This window comes from Oncorhynchus tshawytscha, linkage group LG13 (assembly GCF_018296145.1).
Source record: "Oncorhynchus tshawytscha isolate Ot180627B linkage group LG13, Otsh_v2.0, whole genome shotgun sequence".
In the NCBI taxonomy this organism is placed as follows: Eukaryota; Metazoa; Chordata; class Actinopteri; order Salmoniformes; family Salmonidae; genus Oncorhynchus; species Oncorhynchus tshawytscha.
In genome coordinates this window covers 88,198,626-88,217,787 of record NC_056441.1, presented here as the reverse complement: position 1 = coordinate 88,217,787, position 19,162 = coordinate 88,198,626, and the positions used below count along the sequence as shown (strand labels likewise).

The 19,162-nt window shown below is 49.0% G+C and overlaps 1 protein-coding gene across 3 annotated transcripts in view; it reads left to right on the top strand.

The window, feature by feature from the left end:
* The window catches only part of LOC112247936 (high affinity cationic amino acid transporter 1), a 48,661-nt gene that overhangs the window by 10,753 nt on the left and 18,746 nt on the right, over window positions 1-19,162 (top strand). For 2 of the 3 annotated variants that reach the window (XM_042296506.1, XM_042296504.1), the window contains exon 2: window positions 18,918-19,162. This exon is cut by the window's right edge and continues 185 nt beyond it. In XM_042296506.1, coding sequence (XP_042152440.1) covers window positions 18,978-19,162 — 185 coding nt within the window. In that variant the 5' untranslated portion in view covers window positions 18,918-18,977. Of the gene's footprint in view, window positions 1-14,163; window positions 14,470-18,917 lie in introns of those variants that run through there. The other variant, XM_042296505.1, reaches the window with a different exon arrangement.

Below are 19,162 nucleotides of genomic sequence, written 5' to 3'. Positions count from 1 at the left end.
CCCCCAATGCACCAACAACCAAGAGAATGAACCCCACCCCAAGAACCCCCAATGCACCAACAACCAAGAGAATGAACCCCACCCCAAGAACTCCCCAATGCACCAACAACCAAGAGAATGAACCCCACCCCAAGAACCCCCCAATGCACCAACAACCAAGAGAATGAACCCCACCCCAAGAACACCCCCAATGCACCAACAACCAGGAGAATGAACCCCACCCCAAGAACCCCCCAATGCACCAACAACCAAGAGAATGAACCCCACCCCAAACCTCCCCAATGCACCAACAACCAAGAGAATGAACCCCACCCCAAACCTCCCCAATGCACCAACAACCAAGAGAATGAACCCCACCCCAAAACCCCCCAATGCACCAACAACCAAGAGAATGAACCCCACCCCAAGAACCCCCCAATGCACCAACAACCAAGAGAATGAACCCCACCCCAAGAACTCCCCAATGCACCAACAACCAAGAGAATGAACCCCACCCCAAGAACCCCCCAATGCACCAACAACCAAGAGAATGAACCCAACCCCAAGAACCCCCAATGCACCAACAACCAAGAGAATGAACCCCACCCCAAACCCCCCAATGCACCAACAACCAAGAGAATGAACCCCACCCCAAGAACCCCCAATGCACCAACAACCAAGAGAATGAACCCCACCCCAAGAACCCCCCAATGCACCAACAACCAAGAGAATGAACCCCACCCCAAGAACCCCCAATGCACCAACAACCAAGAGAATGAACCCCAAGAACCCCCAATGAACCCCCAATGCACCAACAACCAAGAGAATGAACCCCCCCACCAACAACCAAGAGAATGAACCCCACCCCCAATGCACCAACAACCAAGAGAATGAACCCCACCCCAGAACCCCCAATGCACCAACAACCAAGAGAATGAACCCCACCCCAAGAACTCCCCCAATGCACCAACAACCAAGAGAATGAACCCCACCCCAAGAACCCCCAATGCACCAACAACCAAGAGAATGAACCCCACCCCAGAACCCCCCCCAATGCACCAACAACCAAGAGAATGAACCCCACCCCAAGAACCCCCCAATGCACCAACAACCAAGAGAATGAACCCCACCCCAAGAACCCCCAATGCACCAACAACCAAGAGAATGAACCCCACCCCCAAGAACCCCCAATGCTAATGCACCAACAACCAAGAGAATGAACCCCACCCCAAGAACCCCCAATGCACCAACAACCAAGAGAATGAACCCCACCCCAAACCTCCCCCAATGCACCAACAACCAAGAGAATGAACCCCACCCCAAAACCCCCAATGCACCAACAACCAAGAGAATGAACCCCACCCCAAGAACCCCCCAATGCACCAACAACCAAGAGAATGAACCCCACCCCAAGAACCCCCAATGCACCAACAACCAAGAGAATGAACCCCACCCCAAGAACCCCCAATGCACCAACAACCAAGAGAATGAACCCCACCCCAAGAACCCCCCAATGCACCAACAACCAAGAGAATGAACCCCACCCCAAGAACCCCCCAATGCACCAACAACCAAGAGAATGAACCCCACCCCAACAACCCCCCCAATGCACCAACAACCAAGAGAATGAACCCCACCCCAAAACCCCCCAATGCACCAACAACCAAGAGAATGAACCCCACCCCAAGAACCCCCCAATGCACCAACAACCAAGAGAATGAACCCCACCCCAAGAACCCCCAATGCACCAACAACCAAGAGAATGAACCCCACCCCAAGAACCCCCAATGCACCAACAACCAAGAGAATGAACCCCACCCCAAGAACCCCCAATGCACCAACAACCAAGAGAATGAACCCCACCCCAAGAACCCCCAATGCACCAACAACCAAGAGAATGAACCCCACCCCAAGAACCCCCAATGCACCAACAACCAAGAGAATGAACCCCACCCCAAGAACCCCCCAATGCACCAACAACCAAGAGAATGAACCCCACCCCAAGAACCCCCAATGCACCAACAACCAAGACAATGAACCCCACCCCAAGAACCCCCCAATGCACCAACAACCAAGAGAATGAACCCCACCCCAAGAACCCCCAATGCACCAACAACCAAGAGAATGAACCCCACCCCAAGAACCCCCCAATGCACCAACAACCAAGAGAATGAACCCCACCCCAAGAACCCCCAATGCACCAACAACCAAGAGAATGAACCCCACCCCAAGAACCCCCAATGCACCAACAACCAAGAGAATGAACCCAACCCCAAGAACCCCCCAATGCACCAACAACCAAGAGAATGAACCCACCCCAAGAACCCCCAATGCACCAACAACCAAGAGAATGAACCCAACCCCAAGAACCCCCAATGCACCAACAACCAAGAGAATGAACCCCACCCCAAGAACCCCCAATGCACCAACAACCAAGAGAATGAACCCCACCCCAAGAACCCCCAATGCACCAACAACCAAGAGAATGAACCCCACCCCAAGAACCCCCAATGCACCAACAACCAAGAGAATGAACCCCACCCCAAGAACCCCCAATGCACCAACAACCAAGAGAATGAACCCAACCCCAAGAACCCCCAATGCACCAACAACCAAGAGAATGAACCCAACCCCAAGAACCCCCAATGCACCAACAACCAAGAGAATGAACCCCACCCCAAGAACCCCCAATGCACCAACAACCAAGAGAATGAACCCCACCCCAAGAACCCCCCAATGCACCAACAACCAAGAGAATGAACCCCACCCCAAGAACCCCCAATGCACCAACAACCAAGAGAATGAACCCCACCCCAAGAACCCCCAATGCACCAACAACCAAGAGAATGAACCCAACCCCAAGAACCCCCCAATGCACCAACAACCAAGAGAATGAACCCCACCCCAAGAACCCCCCAATGCACCAACAACCAAGAGAATGAACCCCAACCCCAAGAACCCCCAATGCACCAACAACCAAGAGAATGAACCCCACCCCAAGAACCCCCAATGCACCAACAACCAAGAGAATGAACCCCACCCCAAGAACCCCCAATGCACCAACAACCAAGAGAATGAACCCACCCCAAGAACCCCCCAATGCACCAACAACCAAGAGAATGAACCCCACCCCAAGAACCCCCCAATGCACCAACAACCAAGAGAATGAACCCAACCCCAAGAACCCCCCAATGCACCAACAACCAAGAGAATGAACCCCACCCCAAGAACCCCCAATGCACCAACAACCAAGAGAATGAACCCCACCCCAAGAACCCCCCAATGCACCAACAACCAAGAGAATGAACCCCACCCCAAGAACCCCCAATGCACCAACAACCAAGAGAATGAACCCAACCCCAAGAACCCCCAATGCACCAACAACCAAGAGAATGAACCCCACACCCCAATGAAACCCCCCAATGCACCAACAACCAAGAGAATGAACCCCACCCCAAGAACCCCCAATGCACCAACAACCAAGAGAATGAACCCCACCCCAAGAACCCCCAATGCACCAACAACCAAGAGAATGAACCCCACCCCAAGAACCCCCCAATGCACCAACAACCAAGAGAATGAACCCCACCCCAAGAACCCCCCAACCCCCAATGCAAGAACCAACAACCAAGAGAATGAACCCCACCCCAAGAACCCCCAATGCACCAACAACCAAGAGAATGAACCCCACCCCAAGAACCCCCAATGCACCAACAACCAAGAGAATGAACCCCACCCCAAGAACCCCCAATGCACCAACAACCAAGAGAATGAACCCCACCCCAAGAACCCCCAACCAACAAAAGAGAATGAACCCCACCCCCCAATGCACCAACAACCAAGAGAATGAACCCCACCCCAAGAACCCCCAATGCACCAACAACCAAGAGAATGAACCCCATGCACCCCCAAGAGAAAGAACCCCCAATGCACCAACAACCAAGAGAATGAACCCCACCCCAAGAACCCCCAATGCACCAACAACCAAGAGAATGAACCCCACCCCCAAGAACCCCCCAATGCACCAACAACCAAGAGAATGAACCCCACCCCAAGAACCCCCAATGCACCAACAACCAAGAGAATGAACCCCAACCCCCCCCAAGAACCCCACCCCCAATGCACCAACAACCAAGAGAATGAACCCCACCCCAAGAACCCCCAATGCACCAACAACCAAGAGAATGAACCCCACCCCAAGAACCCCCCAATGCACCAACAACCAAGAGAATGAACCCCACCCCAAGAACCCCCAATGCACCAACAACCAAGAGAATGAACCCCACCCCAAGAACCCCCAATGCACCAACAACCAAGAGAATGAACCCCACCCCAAGAACCCCCAATGCACCAACAACCAAGAGAATGAACCCCACCCCAAGAACCCCCAATGCACCAACAACCAAGAGAATGAACCCCACCCCAAGAACCCCCCCAATGCACCAACAACCAAGAGAATGAACCCCACCCCAAGAACCCCCCAATGCACCAACAACCAAGAGAATGAACCCCACCCCAAGAACCCCCCAATGCACCAACAACCAAGAGAATGAACCCCACCCCAAGAACCCCCAATGCACCAACAACCAAGAGAATGAACCCCACCCCAAGAACCCCCAATGCACCAACAACCAAGAGAATGAACCCCACCCCAAGAACCCCCAATGCACCAACAACCAAGAGAATGAACCCCACCCCAAGAACCCCCAATGCACCAACAACCAAGAGAATGAACCCCACCCCAAGAACCCCCAATGCACCAACAACCAAGAGAATGAACCCCACCCCAAGAACCCCCAATGCACCAACAACCAAGAGAATGAACCCCACCCCAAGAACCCCCAATGCACCAACAACCAAGAGAATGAACCCCACCCCAAGAACCCCCAATGCACCAACAACCAAGAGAATGAACCCCACCCCAAGAACCCCCAATGCACCAACAACCAAGAGAATGAACCCCACCCCAAGAACCCCCAATGCACCAACAACCAAGAGAATGAACCCCACCCCAAGAACCCCCCAATGAACCAACAACCAAGAACCCCCCAATGAACCCCCCCAACAACCAAGAGAATGAACCCCACCCCAAGAACCCCCCAATGCACCAACAACCAAGAGAATGAACCCCACCCCAAGAACCCCCAATGCACCAACAACCAAGAGAATGAACCCCACCCCAAGAACCCCCAATGCACCAACAACCAAGAGAATGAACCCCACCCCAAGAACCCCCCAATGCACCAACAACCAAGAGAATGAACCCCACCCCAAGAACCCCCAATGCACCAACAACCAAGAGAATGAACCCCACCCCAAGAACCCCCCCCAATGCACCAACAACCAAGAGAATGAACCCCACCCCAAGAACCCCCCAATGCACCAACAACCAAGAGAATGAACCCCACCCCAAGAACCCCCAATGCACCAACAACCAAGAGAATGAACCCCACCCCAAGAACCCCCCAATGCACCAACAACCAAGAGAATGAACCCCACCCCAAGAACCCCCAATGCACCAACAACCAAGAGAATGAACCCCACCCCAAGAACCCCCAATGCACCAACAACCAAGAGAATGAACCCCACCCCAAGAACCCCCCAATGCACCAACAACCAAGAGAATGAACCCCACCCCAAGAACCCCCAATGCACCAACAACCAAGAGAATGAACCCCACCCCAAGAACCCCCAATGCACCAACAACCAAGAGAATGAACCCCACCCCAAGAACCCCCAATGCACCAACAACCAAGAGAATGAACCCCACCCCAAGAACCCCCAATGCACCAACAACCAAGAGAATGAACCCCCAACCCCAAGAACCCCCAATGCACCAACAACCAAGAGAATGAACCCAACCCCAAGAACCCCCAATGCACCAACAACCAAGAGAATGAACCCAACCCCAAGAACCCCCAATGCACCAACAACCAAGAGAATGAACCCCACCCCAAGAACCCCCCAATGCACCAACAACCAAGAGAATGAACCCCACCCCAAGAACCCCCAATGCACCAACAACCAAGAGAATGAACCCCACCCCAAGAACCCCCCAATGCACCAACAACCAAGAGAATGAACCCCACCACCAAGAACCCCCCAATGCACCAACAACCAAGAGAATGAACCCCACCCCAAGAACCCCCCAATGCACCAACAACCAAGAGAATGAACCCCACCCCAAGAACCCCCCAATGCACCAACAACCAAGAGAATGAAACCCAAAGAACCCCCCAATGCACCAACAACCAAGAGAATGAACCCCACCCCCCAAGAACCCCCAATGCACCAACAACCAAGAGAATGAACCCCACCCCAAGAACCCCCAATGCACCAACAACCAAGAGAATGAACCCCACCCCAAGAACCCCCAATGCACCAACAACCAAGAGAATGAACCCCACCCCAAGAACCCCCAATGCACCAACAACCAAGAGAATGAACCCCACCCCAAGAACCCCCAATGCACCAACAACCAAGAGAATGAACCCCACCCCAACCCCCAATGCACCAACAACCAAGAGAATGAACCCCACCCCAAGAACCCCACCCCCCCCCAATGCACCAACAACCAAGAGAATGAACCCCACCCCAAGAACCCCCAATGCACCAACAACCAAGAGAATGAACCCCACCCCAAAACCCCCAATGCACCAACAACCAAGAGAATGAACCCCACCCCAATAACCCCCCAATGCACCAACAACCAAGAGAATGAACCCCCCCAAGAACCCCCAATGCACCAACAACCAAGAGAATGAACCCCACCCCAAGAACCCCCCCCAATGCACCAACAACCAAGAGAATGAACCCCACCCCAATAACCCCCCAATGCACCAACAACCAAGAGAATGAACCCCACCCCAAGAACCCCCCAATGCACCAACAACCAAGAGAATGAACTAAAGAAAAAAGGAAAAGACAGAAGAAAACAAACAATGCAAAAAACAACATTTAAAACAAAGGACATCAAGGAACTAAAATCATAACAGCAATGCCAACTGTATAGGTTTGTGTGCAGGTCTGGCACTATTACATGTGTGTGTGTGTTCTTGTACGTGTTTATTTGAATGAGAGTGTGTGTATATGCCTGTGTCCAAACACCTGCACAGTAACAGCCTCAGGCAAACCGGCATTCGTTGTAAAAACACTGCCACTTAGTGTCATTCAAATGTACTTTTTATTATGTTTTATTTTGATTTTTTTTCTCCTTGATCTTTTGACCATCATTCTATCTCTCACACAGCAACTCCACTCCCACTTGTCTTCAATTCCACATCCCAGCCCATCACATCCCAACCCCCAGCCCATCACATCCCAACCCTCAGCTTCCCTCAGCCCATCCCATCCCAACCCTCAGCTTCCCCAGCCCATCCCAACCCTCAGCCCATCCCATCCCAACCCTCAGCTTCCCTCAGCCCATCCCATCCCAACCCTCAGCTTCCCTCAGCCCATCCCAACCCTCAGCTTCCCTCAGCCCATATCAACCCTCAGCTTCCCTCAGCCCATCCCATCCCAACCCTCAGCTTCCCTCAGCCCATCCCATCCCAACCCTCAGCTTCCCTCAGCCCATCCCATCCCAACCCTCAGCTTCCCTCAGCCCATCCCAACCCACAGCTTCCCTCAGCCCATCCCATCCCAACCCTCAGCTTCCCTCAGCCCATCCCATCTATCTCTGCTGGCCACCCACTTCGTGTTTCTACTCAACACATATCTTTTAACTATGCTGTGATGTTTAACGTACAATTTCAATCTATCTACTCAAATAGAATCCACAGATTGCCTGTTGAAGATCAATACTTTTACTATCAGTATTAGTATATTAGTAATTGACTGACCCGGTCTCTCCAGATCTCCTAACAATGTTCTGCATTATCAGCCATTCCTGAACCTGAGACCAGAAACAGGCTACCTGAGGGCAATACCAAAATAAATGGTCTGTTGATTCTGTATCCTCACAACAAAATCTGCAGAGCTTCGATGATTTTATGCCCCAAATATTCAACATTTTGTTGGTGGCAAGAATTCTATATAATAATTTTAGATGAAAAATTGAATCTTGCGTAGTTTTATATATCAACTCATACACCCTGTACCAACGATTTTGCAATTAGTGTTCTGATCTATACTATGTTACTATGTCTGTTGTGTCAGTGTACTCATTAGTCCTAGACTTAGTGTTCTGATCTATACTATGTTACTATGTCTGTTGTGTCAGTGTACTCATTAGTCCTAGACTTAGTGTTCTGATCTATACAATGTTACTATGTCTGTTGTCAGTGTACTCATTAGTCCCAGACTTAGTGTTCTGATCTATACAATGTTACTATGTTACTATGTCTGTTGTGTCAGTGTACTCATTAGTCCTGGACTTAGTGTTCTGATCTATACTATGTTACTATGTTACTATGTCTGTTGTGTCAGTGTACTCATTAGTCCTAGACTTAGTGTACTGATCTATACAATGTTACTATGTCTGTTGTCAGTGTACTCATTAGTCCCAGACTTAGTGTTCTGATCTATACTATGTTACTATGTCTGTTGTGTCAGTGTACTCATTAGTCCCAGACTTAGTGTTCTGATCTATACAATGTTACTATGTTACTATGTCTGTTGTCAGTGTACTCATTAGTCCCAGACTTAGTGTTCTGATCTATACTATGTTACTATGTTACTATGTCTGTTGTGTCAGTGTACTCATTAATCCTAGACTTAGTGTTCTGATCTATACTATGTTACTATGTCTGTTGTGTCAGTGTACTCATTAGTCCTAGACTTAGTGTTCTGATCTATACTATGTTACTATGTCTGTTGTGTCAGTGTACTCATTAATCCTAGACTTAGTGTTCTGATCTATACAATGTTACTATGTTACTATGTCTGTTGTGTCAGTGTACTCATTAGTCCTAGACTTAGTGTTCTGATCTATACTATGTTACTATGTTACTATGTCTGTTGTGTCAGTGTACTCATTAGTCCTAGACTTAGTGTTCTGATCTATACTATGTTACTATGTCTGTTGTCAGTGTACTCATTAGTCCTAGACTTAGTGTTCTGATCTATACAATGTTACTATGTCTGTTGTCAGTGTACTCATTAGTCCTAGACTTAGTGTTCTGATCTATACTATGTTACTATGTCTGTTGTCAGTGTACTCATTAGTCCTAGACTTAGTGTTCTGATCTATACAATGTTACTATGTCTGTTGTCAGTGTACTCATTAGTCCTAGACTTAGTGTTCTGATCTATACAATGTTACTATGTCTGTTGTCAGTGTACTCATTAGTCCTGTGTTCGGCCTCTTTGTCTTTAGCTATAAAGTGGGAAGGGCACAGCCGTCCGGCCCCCAGGCAGCCAGGCAGGCTGAGTGTTAATATGGACCGAATCCCAGGAAAAGGAAAGGCCTCATAGCTCATGGAGCTGTCGCAATGTTACTTAGTCCCCCTCACATGGCACTTTGTTTTGAGCGTGCCCAGTAGTGTCATGAGGCGAAGAAGGGCAGATTGGGGGAGAGGAGTCAGAGGGGGGAAGGGGGAGAGGAGTCGGAGGGGGAGAGGAGTCGGAGGGGGAAGGGGGAGAGGAGTCGGAGGGGGAAGGGGGAGAGGAGTCGGAGGGGGAGAGAGGAGTCGAAGGGGGAGAGGAGTCGGAGGGGTGGAGGAGGGAGTGCAGTCAGAGGGGTGGGAGAGGGGCGGAGGGGGGAGAGGAGTCGGATGGGGGAGGAGTGGAAGGGGAGAGGGGCGGATGGGGGAGAGGAGTTGGAGGGGTGGGAGAGGGGTGGAAGGGGGAGAGGGGCGGATGTGGAGATGGGTCGGAAGGGGAGGATTGGGGAGAGGGGGATGGACAGGGTTCTGTTGTCCTTCAGAAGTTCAGAGTCCAGCTAACAGCAGTTGTTTAAGTAATATTTATTTGGGTTGTGAAGCGGGTCACACGCTAAGCTTGACTCAATGCATTACACCATTTGTTTTGTGTCACATGCCTAACAGCTGGAGGATCTACAGTCTGTTTGGAACCTTCAGTGTTTCTGGCTGCCAACCTAGTGTCAATGGCTGTACCATATGTACCTAGTGCAGTGGTCACCAACAGGCACCCTATGTACCTAGTGTACTACCTAGTACCTAGTGCAGTGGTCACCAACAGGCACCCTATGTACCTAGTGTACTACCTAGTGCCTAGTGCAGTGGTCACCAACAGGCACCCTATGTACCTAGTGTACTACCTAGTGCAGTGGTCACCAACAGGCACCCTATGTACCTAGTGTACTACCTAGTGCCTAGTGCAGTGGTCACCAACAGGTACCCTATGTACCTAGTGTACTACCTAGTGCCTAGTGCAGTGGTCACCAACAGGTACCCTATGTACCTAGTGTACTACCTAGTACCTAGTGCAGTGGTCACCAACAGGCACCCTATGTACCTAGTGTACTACCTAGTGCAGTGGTCACCAACAGGCACCCTATGTACCTAGTGTACTACCTAGTGCAGTGGTCACCAACAGGCACCCTATGTACCTAGTGTACTACCTAGTGCAGTGGTCACCAACAGGCACCGTATGTACCTAGTGTAGTACCTAGTGCAGTGGTCACCAACAGGCACCCTATGTACCTAGTGTACTACCTAGTGCAGTGGTCACCAACAGGCACCCTATGTACCTAGTGTACTACCAGTGCCTAGTGCAGTGGTCACCAACAGGTACCCTATGTACCTAGTGTACTACCTAGTGCAGTGGTCACCAACAGGCACCCTATGTACCAGTGTACTACCTAGTGCCTAGTGCAGTGGTCACCAACAGGTACCTAGTGTACTACCTAGTGCAGTGGTCACCAACAGGTACCCTATGTACCTAGTGTACTACCTAGTGCAGTGGTCACCAACAGGTACCCTATATACCTAGTGTACTACCTAGTGCAGTGGTCACCAACAGGCACCCTATGTACCAGTGTACTACCTAGTGCAGTGGTCACCAACAGGTACCCTATGTACCTAGTGTAGTACCTAGTGCAGTGGTCACCAACAGGCACCCTATGTACCTAGTGTACTACCTAGTGCAGTGGTCACCAACAGGCACCCTATGTACCTAGTGTACTACCTAGTGCAGTGGTCACCAACAGGCACCCTATGTACCTAGTGTACTACCTAGTGCAGTGGTCACCAACAGGCACCCTATGTACCTAGTGTACTACCTAGTACCTAGTGCAGTGGTCACCAACAGGCACCCTATGTACCTAGTGTACTACCTAGTGCCTAGTGCAGTGGTCACCAACAGGCACCCTATGTACCTAGTGTACTACCTAGTGCAGTGGTCACTTCTTCCCCGCTGTTTGCGGTGGATGCACACTATTCAGCTGCCCTGGGCGAGAGTGATGGAGTCCTGCATCAGATGACCTGGCCTCTACAATCACCTGACCTCAACCTAATTGAGATGGTTTGGGATGAGTTGGACTACAGAGTGAAGGAAAAGGAGCCAACAAGTGCTTGGCATATGTGGGAACTCCATCAAGACTGTTGGAAAAGCATTCCAGGGGAAGCTGGTTGAGAGAATGCCAAGAGTGTACACAGCTGTCATCAAGGCAAAGGGTGGCTACTTAGAAATATATTTTATATTTGAGATTTTTCAATGTGTTTAACACTTTTTTGGTTACTACATGACTCCATATGTGTTATTTCATAGGTTTGATGTCTTCACTATTATTCTGCAATGTAAAATCCTGGACTGGGTAGGTGTGTCCAAACCTTTGACTGGTACTGTACGTAAATGCTGGAAACAGATGCATGTGACCAAAGTCACCCCCACCGCCGATCCCAATTTACCCAAGTTCCCCATATGCCAGCCAGCGGCAGGTGCCCTGCTATGTGATTGGTGGAGAAGGGGGCCGGGCCCTTCCCGGGCCAACCTCTTAATTTAGCCTTACCACAGCATGTGAGGCACGAGGGCATGTGGTGCAGTCTCTCTCCGTCTCTCTCTTTCTCTCTCTCTCTCTTTCTCTCTTTCTCTCTTTCTCTCTTTCTCTCTGTCTCTCTGTCTCTCTTTCTGTCTTTCTCTCTTTCTCTCTTTCTCTCTCTCTCTCTGTCTCTCTCTCTCTCTCTCTTTCTCTCTTTCTCTCTTTCTCTTTCTCTCTGTCTCTCTCTTTCTCTCTCTCTCTCTGTCTCTCTCTCTCTCTCTGTCTCTCTCTCTCTCTGTCTCTCTCTCAATTCAATTCAAGGGCTTTATTGGCATGGGAAACATGTGTTAACATTGCCAAAGCAAGTGAGGTAGATAATATATAAAGTGAATATATATATATATATATCTCTCTGTCTCTCTCGAGACACCCTGTTCCATATGTAGAGCAGTAATTTTGACAAGGGCCAATAGGAAATATCCCTTTTGGAACACCGTCCTGTTCCACTGTTCATGTCCCTTCTGCCCTTGTGAAAGAATGCCAAACGTTCAGCCCTGGGGACTTTGTCTCTCTAGGAGCTGGAATAATGGACATTGATGTGGATAACTAGTTTAGTTTAGCTTGACTTTGTTGGCCATCGAAGTCAGGTGGATTTCAGATTGACCCACTACATTGGACAATGCTTTGAGTGACACATTGTGTACATTCCACTGCCAGCCCAATATTGCAGGTATATAATGTGTGAAAGGTCTATGTATTCGCTGATAGAAATGGGGAGCATAAGATGGTACTATTTCACTACCCCAAATAGTACCCATTTTTGGTTTAGCCTATGGCCTCATGAGATGTCAGTTGATTGGATTGATCCTACTTTTCTGTTGAGGTGAGGTTAGATGTCATTATTTGGAAGCTTAGAGGAATAGGATACAGATCTATCGCAAGTCCCGCTTATACCTGGTTCTAACATGCGTCCTTTGAAACCACCGTTTATACTTGGTTCTAACATGCGTCCTTTGTCCTAATTTTGTCCACATTTGATTGTGTCCACATTTTATAGACAGGCGAAGACGATTACAATATGCGTTGTGATCTTCCTGCCCATGTCACACCCTGACCATAGTTTGCTTTGTATGTTTCTATGTTTTGTTTGGTCAGGGTGTGATCTGAGTGGGCATTCTATGTTGTGTGTCTAGTTTGTCTGTTTCTGTGTTTGGGCCTGATATGGTTCTCAATCAGAGGCAGGTGTTAGTCATTGTCTCTGATTGGGAACCATATTTAGGTAGCCTGTTTGGTGTTGGGTTTTGTGGGTGATTGTTCCTGTCTCTGTTGCACCAGATAGGGTTGTTTTGGTTGTTTTGTATTATGTTCATGTTTAGTTGTCTTATTTAAAAACATGAACTTCAACCCCGCTGCGTTTTGGTCCTCCTCTCCTTCAACTCAAGAAAACTGTTACAGCCCACCTCCAGTCAGAGACCCATTTGTTATCTGGATATCTTACAAGTGTTCGCAGATCTAAGACAGTGAAACCATTTAAATCGTCGTTATATCTCCGTCTATAAAACCATCAACTTAAGGCATCAATAAGTTTCTTAAAATAAATGAATATTATTTTTGAAAGGATATCTCAAATCATTTGCATGTACAGGAATGTATCAGGAAATGTGGTCACAATGTGAACACGGTGGACGGATAAGAGACATTTTAACACTACGTGGAGATCCAGGTCCTAATTATCTCTCCTTTCTCCCAGTGTGTGTCCACAATAAAATGACTGGTATAAGAAGTATGGTGGGGAAAACCCTTCACACTGCTTTCTGATTCATGGGAAGTAGTGAATGAGTGTACACTTCAGGAGAAAGGAACGAAACATTTTGGACTCACCCAGTGTATCTCTCAGTCCCTTTTCCTGTTTTTAATGGTTAGCTTGTTTCAGTGAAACGTGGGCATGATGTCTGTGTGTCCTGTTGTAGTGTGTTTGTGTGTATGTTTTAGTGTGTGAAGTCCAGGTATCTCGACAGGAATGGGCTACTGTCGGTCAAGGAGAGAGCGAGAGAAAGACAGCGAGGGGGAGAGAGAGAGGGATGGAGGGAGACAGCGAGGGGGAGAGAGAGAGAGAGAGAGAGAGAGAGGGATGGAGGGAGATGACAAGGGGGAGAGAGAGCGGGATGGAGGGAGATGGCGAGAGGGAGAGAGAGAGAGAGGGATGGAGGGAGACGGCGAGAGGGGGAGAGAGAGAGAGAGGGCTGAAGGGAGACGGCGAGAGGGGGAGAGAGAGAGGTGTGTTCTGTCATCACAGCTGGTCGGTCATATGATGTGTCATGGTTCTATTTGTGTCCCAGCCATCTGAATGGGTTGTTACTCTCCCTCTGAATGGTGGTCTAACTCAACAGTGACACCTCTTACTCCTTCTATTTATCTGTTTCAGACAGACAGGCAGACAGAGAGAGGTGGCACACATAGAAGATGCATGGAGAAAATCGTGTTACTTTAAAATAGGACAATTGTTCAGAAATAAAAAATAATTTGCCAGTATACGGAAAAACATTAGTTTTAGGATTGAACGTTTCCGGGAATTTATAAAGGAAGCAAGTCGGCCTTTCTGACATCTTGTGAGTACCTACTCAGACTTTTGTGTTCGTGTTGTATCATCTAAATGACTTACTGCTGGGCCTAACCAACCTGGGACCTGTCCAGAATGTTACAGAGCTTGCTAAAGGTTTACACTGAGTATTGAGATTGTATGTATATTCTCTTTGGTAGTCACTTGATATTAGACACAGCAGTTCTTAGATGCTTTAATCATTTCTGTATACGACATTATGACATGATCTGTTTCCCAGTGTGTCCAGCCAGAGCTCTGTAGGGAGAAATGTCAGCAGGCAGAAATGTCAGCAGGCACGCCAGGTGTCAGGTCCTCTCCATATGAGGGGTGGGAGCAGTAGGCACGCCAGGTGTCAGGTCCTCTCCATATGAGAGGTGGGAGCAGCAGGCACGCCAGGTGTCAGGTCCTCTCCATATGAGGGGTGGGAGCAGTAGGCACACCAGGTGTCAGGTCCTCTCCATATGAGGGGTGGGAGCAGCAGGCAGGAGGAGAGCAGACCTGGCTTCAAATACTATTTGAAGTCTTTACAAATACTTCTAGTATTCACTTAGCCTGCCTAGAGTGCCAAATCAAATCAAATTCTGTGAGTCACATGTGCCGAATACAACAGGTGTAGTAGACCTTACACTGAAATGCTGAATACAACAGGTGTAGTAGACCTTACACTGAAATGCTGAATACAACAGGTGTAGTAGACCTTACACTGAAATGCTGAATACAACAGGTGTAGTACACCTCACAGTGAAATGCTGAATACAACAGGTGTAGTAGACCTTACAGTGAAATGCTGAATACAACAGGTGTAGTAGACCTTTTAGTGAAATGCTCAATACAACAGGTCTAGTAGACCTTACAGTGAAATGCTGAATACAACAGGTGTAGTAGACCTTACAGTGAAATTTTGAGGATCTGAGGATTCATGCCAAATCTTTTAAGTCTCCTGAGGGGAAATAGGTTTGTTATGCCCTCTTCACGACTGTCTTGGTGTGCTTGGACCATGTTACTTTGTTGGTGATGTGGACACCAAGGAACTTGAAGCTCTCAACCTGCTCCACTGCAGCCCCATCGATGAGAATGGGGGCGAGCTCGGTCCTTCTTTTCCTGTAGTCCACAATCATCTCCTTTGTCTTGATCACGTTGAGGGAGAGGTTGTTGTCCTTGCACCCCACGGCCAGGTCTCTGACCTCCTCCCTATAGGCTGTCTTGTCGGTGATCAGGCCTACCACCGTTGTCATCGGAAAATGTTATGATGGTGTTGGAGTCATGCCTGGCCGTGCAGTCATGAGTGAACAGGGAGTACAGGAGGGGGCCGAGCACGAACCCCTGAGGGGCCCCTGTGTTGAGGATCAGTGTGGCGGATGTGTTGTTACCTACCCTTACCACCTGGGGGCGGTCAGGAAGTCCAGGATCCAGTTGCAGAGTTTAGTCCCATGGTCCTTAGCTTAGTGATGAGCTTTGAGGGCACTATGGTGTTGAACACTGAGCTGCAGTCAATGAATAGCATTCTCACAAGTGTTTGTCCAGGTGGGAAAGGGCAATGTGGAGTGCAATAGAGATTGCATCATCTGTGGATCTGTTGGGGCGGTATGCAAATTGGAGTGGGTCTCTGGTTTCCGGGATGGTGGTGTTGATGTGAGCCATGACCAGCCTTTCAAAGCGCTTCATGGCTACAGACTTGAGAGCCACATGTCAGTAGTAATTTATGCAGGTTACCTTAGTGTTCTTGGGCACAGGGACTATGGTGGTCTGCTTGAAACATGTTGCTATTACAGCTCATTCAATGCTGTCTTAGTGCCAGCCTCTGATTATGGTGGTATGTACACAGCTATGAAAAATACAGATGATAACTCTCTCGGAAGATAGTGTGGTCTACAACTTATCATGAGATACTCTACCTCAGCCGAGCAATTCAGCCACGACTCCGTGACGCATAAGATGTTACAGTTTTTAATGTCCCATTGGTAGTTTCATCTTCCGCGTAGCTCGTCGATTTTATTCTCAAAAGATTTCACGTTTGCTAGCAGAATGGAGGGAAGTGGGGTTTATTCGATCGCCTATGAATTCTCAGCCCGCTCTTCGGCCCCTCTTTCTCCGCCTCCTCTTCACGAGGATCACGAGGATCGCGGCCTGATCCCGAGGAAGCAGTATACCTTCGCATCGAGTTCGTCAGAGTCATGAAAGGAAAAGAAGGATTAGTCCATGGTGACTAATCGAAGTCCTGATGTCTGAAGTTATTTTCAGTCATAAGAGACGTTAGCGGCAACATTATGTACAAAATGAGGTTGTTTTTTTTAAGTGCAAATAAACAAACAAATAAAACACAACCGGTTGGGAACGTAAAACGTCCGCCTTCTTCTCCGGCGCCATCTTACGAATTAGTGGGATTTGTGGCGTTTTCACTTTTGTGAGTAGTCTATTGTTTATCAATAGACTAGACAAGCTTAATTAAGCAGAGATAGAGTATAGTAAATGATCTTGAAAAGTATTTGAACCCAGATCTGCTTGGGGGAGAGGAGCTGCTTGCCCTGGGGTCGTCTCACTTTAATGGTGATCTGGAAGAAATTGGAGTAGGGCATAATCACGTTTGTCTGGGAACCAAAATGAACGCGGTCGTAGTGAGCCAGGGGTACCTAATCCTGTAACACCCCACCCTCTATCAGTGTTCCCCAGGGGAAGGGGGTAGCTGCATCCCAATTTGGCGACCGGAGTATGGGGGAGTGGGCGTGTCGAATGCAAAGGAGTGGGTGTGTGGAAAGGAAAGGAGTTGGTGTGTGTGTGGAAAGGAGTGGAGTTGGTGTGTGTGTGGAAAGGAGTTGGTGTGTGGAAAGGAGTGGAGTTGGTGGGTGTGTGGAAAGGGGTGGGTGTGTGGAAAGGAGTGGGTGTGGTGGGTGTGTGGAAAGGAGTGGGTGTGTGGAAAGGAGTGGGTGTGTGGAAAGGAGTGGGTGTGTGGAAAGGAAAGGAGTGGGTGTGTGGAAAGGGTGGGTGTGTGGAAAAAGGAGTGGGTGGGTGTGTGGAAAGGAATGGAGTGGGTGGGTGTGTGGAAATGGAGTGGGTGGGTGTGTGGAAAGGAATGGAGTGGGTGTGTGTGTGGAAAGGAAAGGAGTTGGTGTGTGGAAAGGAAAGGAGTTGGTGTGTGGAAAGGAAAAAGGAGTGGGTGTGTGGAAAGGAGTGGGTGTGTGGAAAGGAAAGGAAAGGAGTTGGTGTGTGGAAAGGAAAGGAGTGGGTGTGTGGAAAGGAAAGGAGTTGGTGGGTGTGGAAAGGAAAAGTTGGTGTGTGGAAAGGAAAGGAGTGGGTGTGTGGAAAGGAAAGGAGGGTGGGTGTGTGGAAAGGAAAGGAGTGGGTGTGTGGAAAGGATGGAGTGGGTGTGTGGTGGAAAGGAGTTGGTGTGTGGAAAGGAAAGGAGTTGGTGTGTGTGAAAGGAAAGGAGTTGGTGGGTGTGTGGAAAGGAAAGGAGTTGGTGTGTGGACAGGAAAGGAGTTGGTGGGTGGAAAGGAAAGTGGGTGTGTGGAAAGTGTGTGTGGAAAGGAAAGGAAAGTTGGTGGGTGTGGAAAGGAAAGGAGTGGGTGTGTGGAAAGGAAAGGAGTTGGTGGGTGTGTGGAAAGGAAAGGAGTTGGTGTGTGGAAAGGAAAGGAGTGGGTGGGTGAAAGGAAAGGAGTTGGTGGGTGTGGGTGTGTGGAAAGGAATGGAGTGGGTGTGTGGAAAGGAATGGAGTGGGTGTGTGTGTGGAAAGGAAAGGAGTTGGTGTGTGGAAAGGAAAGGAGTTGGTGGGTGTGTGTGGACAGGAAAGGAGTTGGTGGGTGTTAAGGTTTAAAGAAATTAAAACCATGGATTCTAATTCCACTTCCTCCTGGCCCAGAGACTACTTTCAGTGTCAAATCAAAATCACATGTTATTGGTCACGTTCACATGGTTAGCAGATGTTAATGGGAGTGTAGCGAAATGCTTGTGTGACCTGAAGCGAAGCGACCATCTCTGTCGGCGCCATTCTGATGTGAGGAACCAGCTAACATGACGTTTTAAAATCCCGGACTTCCTTTAGCGGTGCAGGATAACTTGTTTGTTCTCCAGCTTGTGATTCATTTAGTTGGTTTTTACACACTTAGACAGCTGGATTGTAGATGAATCCTGACCTGCTGTTAATAGTTTAAAAATAAAATTTAAAAAACCTTTTCAGTGCTGTTTAGCGAACAAAACCAAAACAGTAAACATCATATGTTTTGTACAATTTTACTCAACCCCCTCTAACCCTTGTTTGGCCTCACGGTGTGTGTATGGTACACACACACACACAGAGTCGTAGAAAACCTCTGACGTTCTCTCTGTTTTGACTCCAGGTGCTTTAACCCCATACAGAGAGGCTAAGAAGAGTGATCTGAGAGACTGTCAGACACACACACACACACACAGTTGTCAGAAAGGTCCTGATGCTCTCTCTGTTCCTCCATTGTGCTACAGAGAGGTGAAGTGTTATCTGACAGGCAGAGTGCGATCCGGAGGGACTGACAAAGAGCCAGGATGATTCTGGCCACGCTGAAGGGCTTCGGGAAGCAGCTGCTGCGTGTCAAGGTGGTGGACTACAACACCGAGGACTCACGTCTCTCCCGATGTCTCAACACCTTCGACCTGGTGGCTCTCGGGGTAGGCAGTACTCTGGGAGCTGGGGTGTACGTCCTGGCCGGGGCCGTGGCCAGAGAAAACTC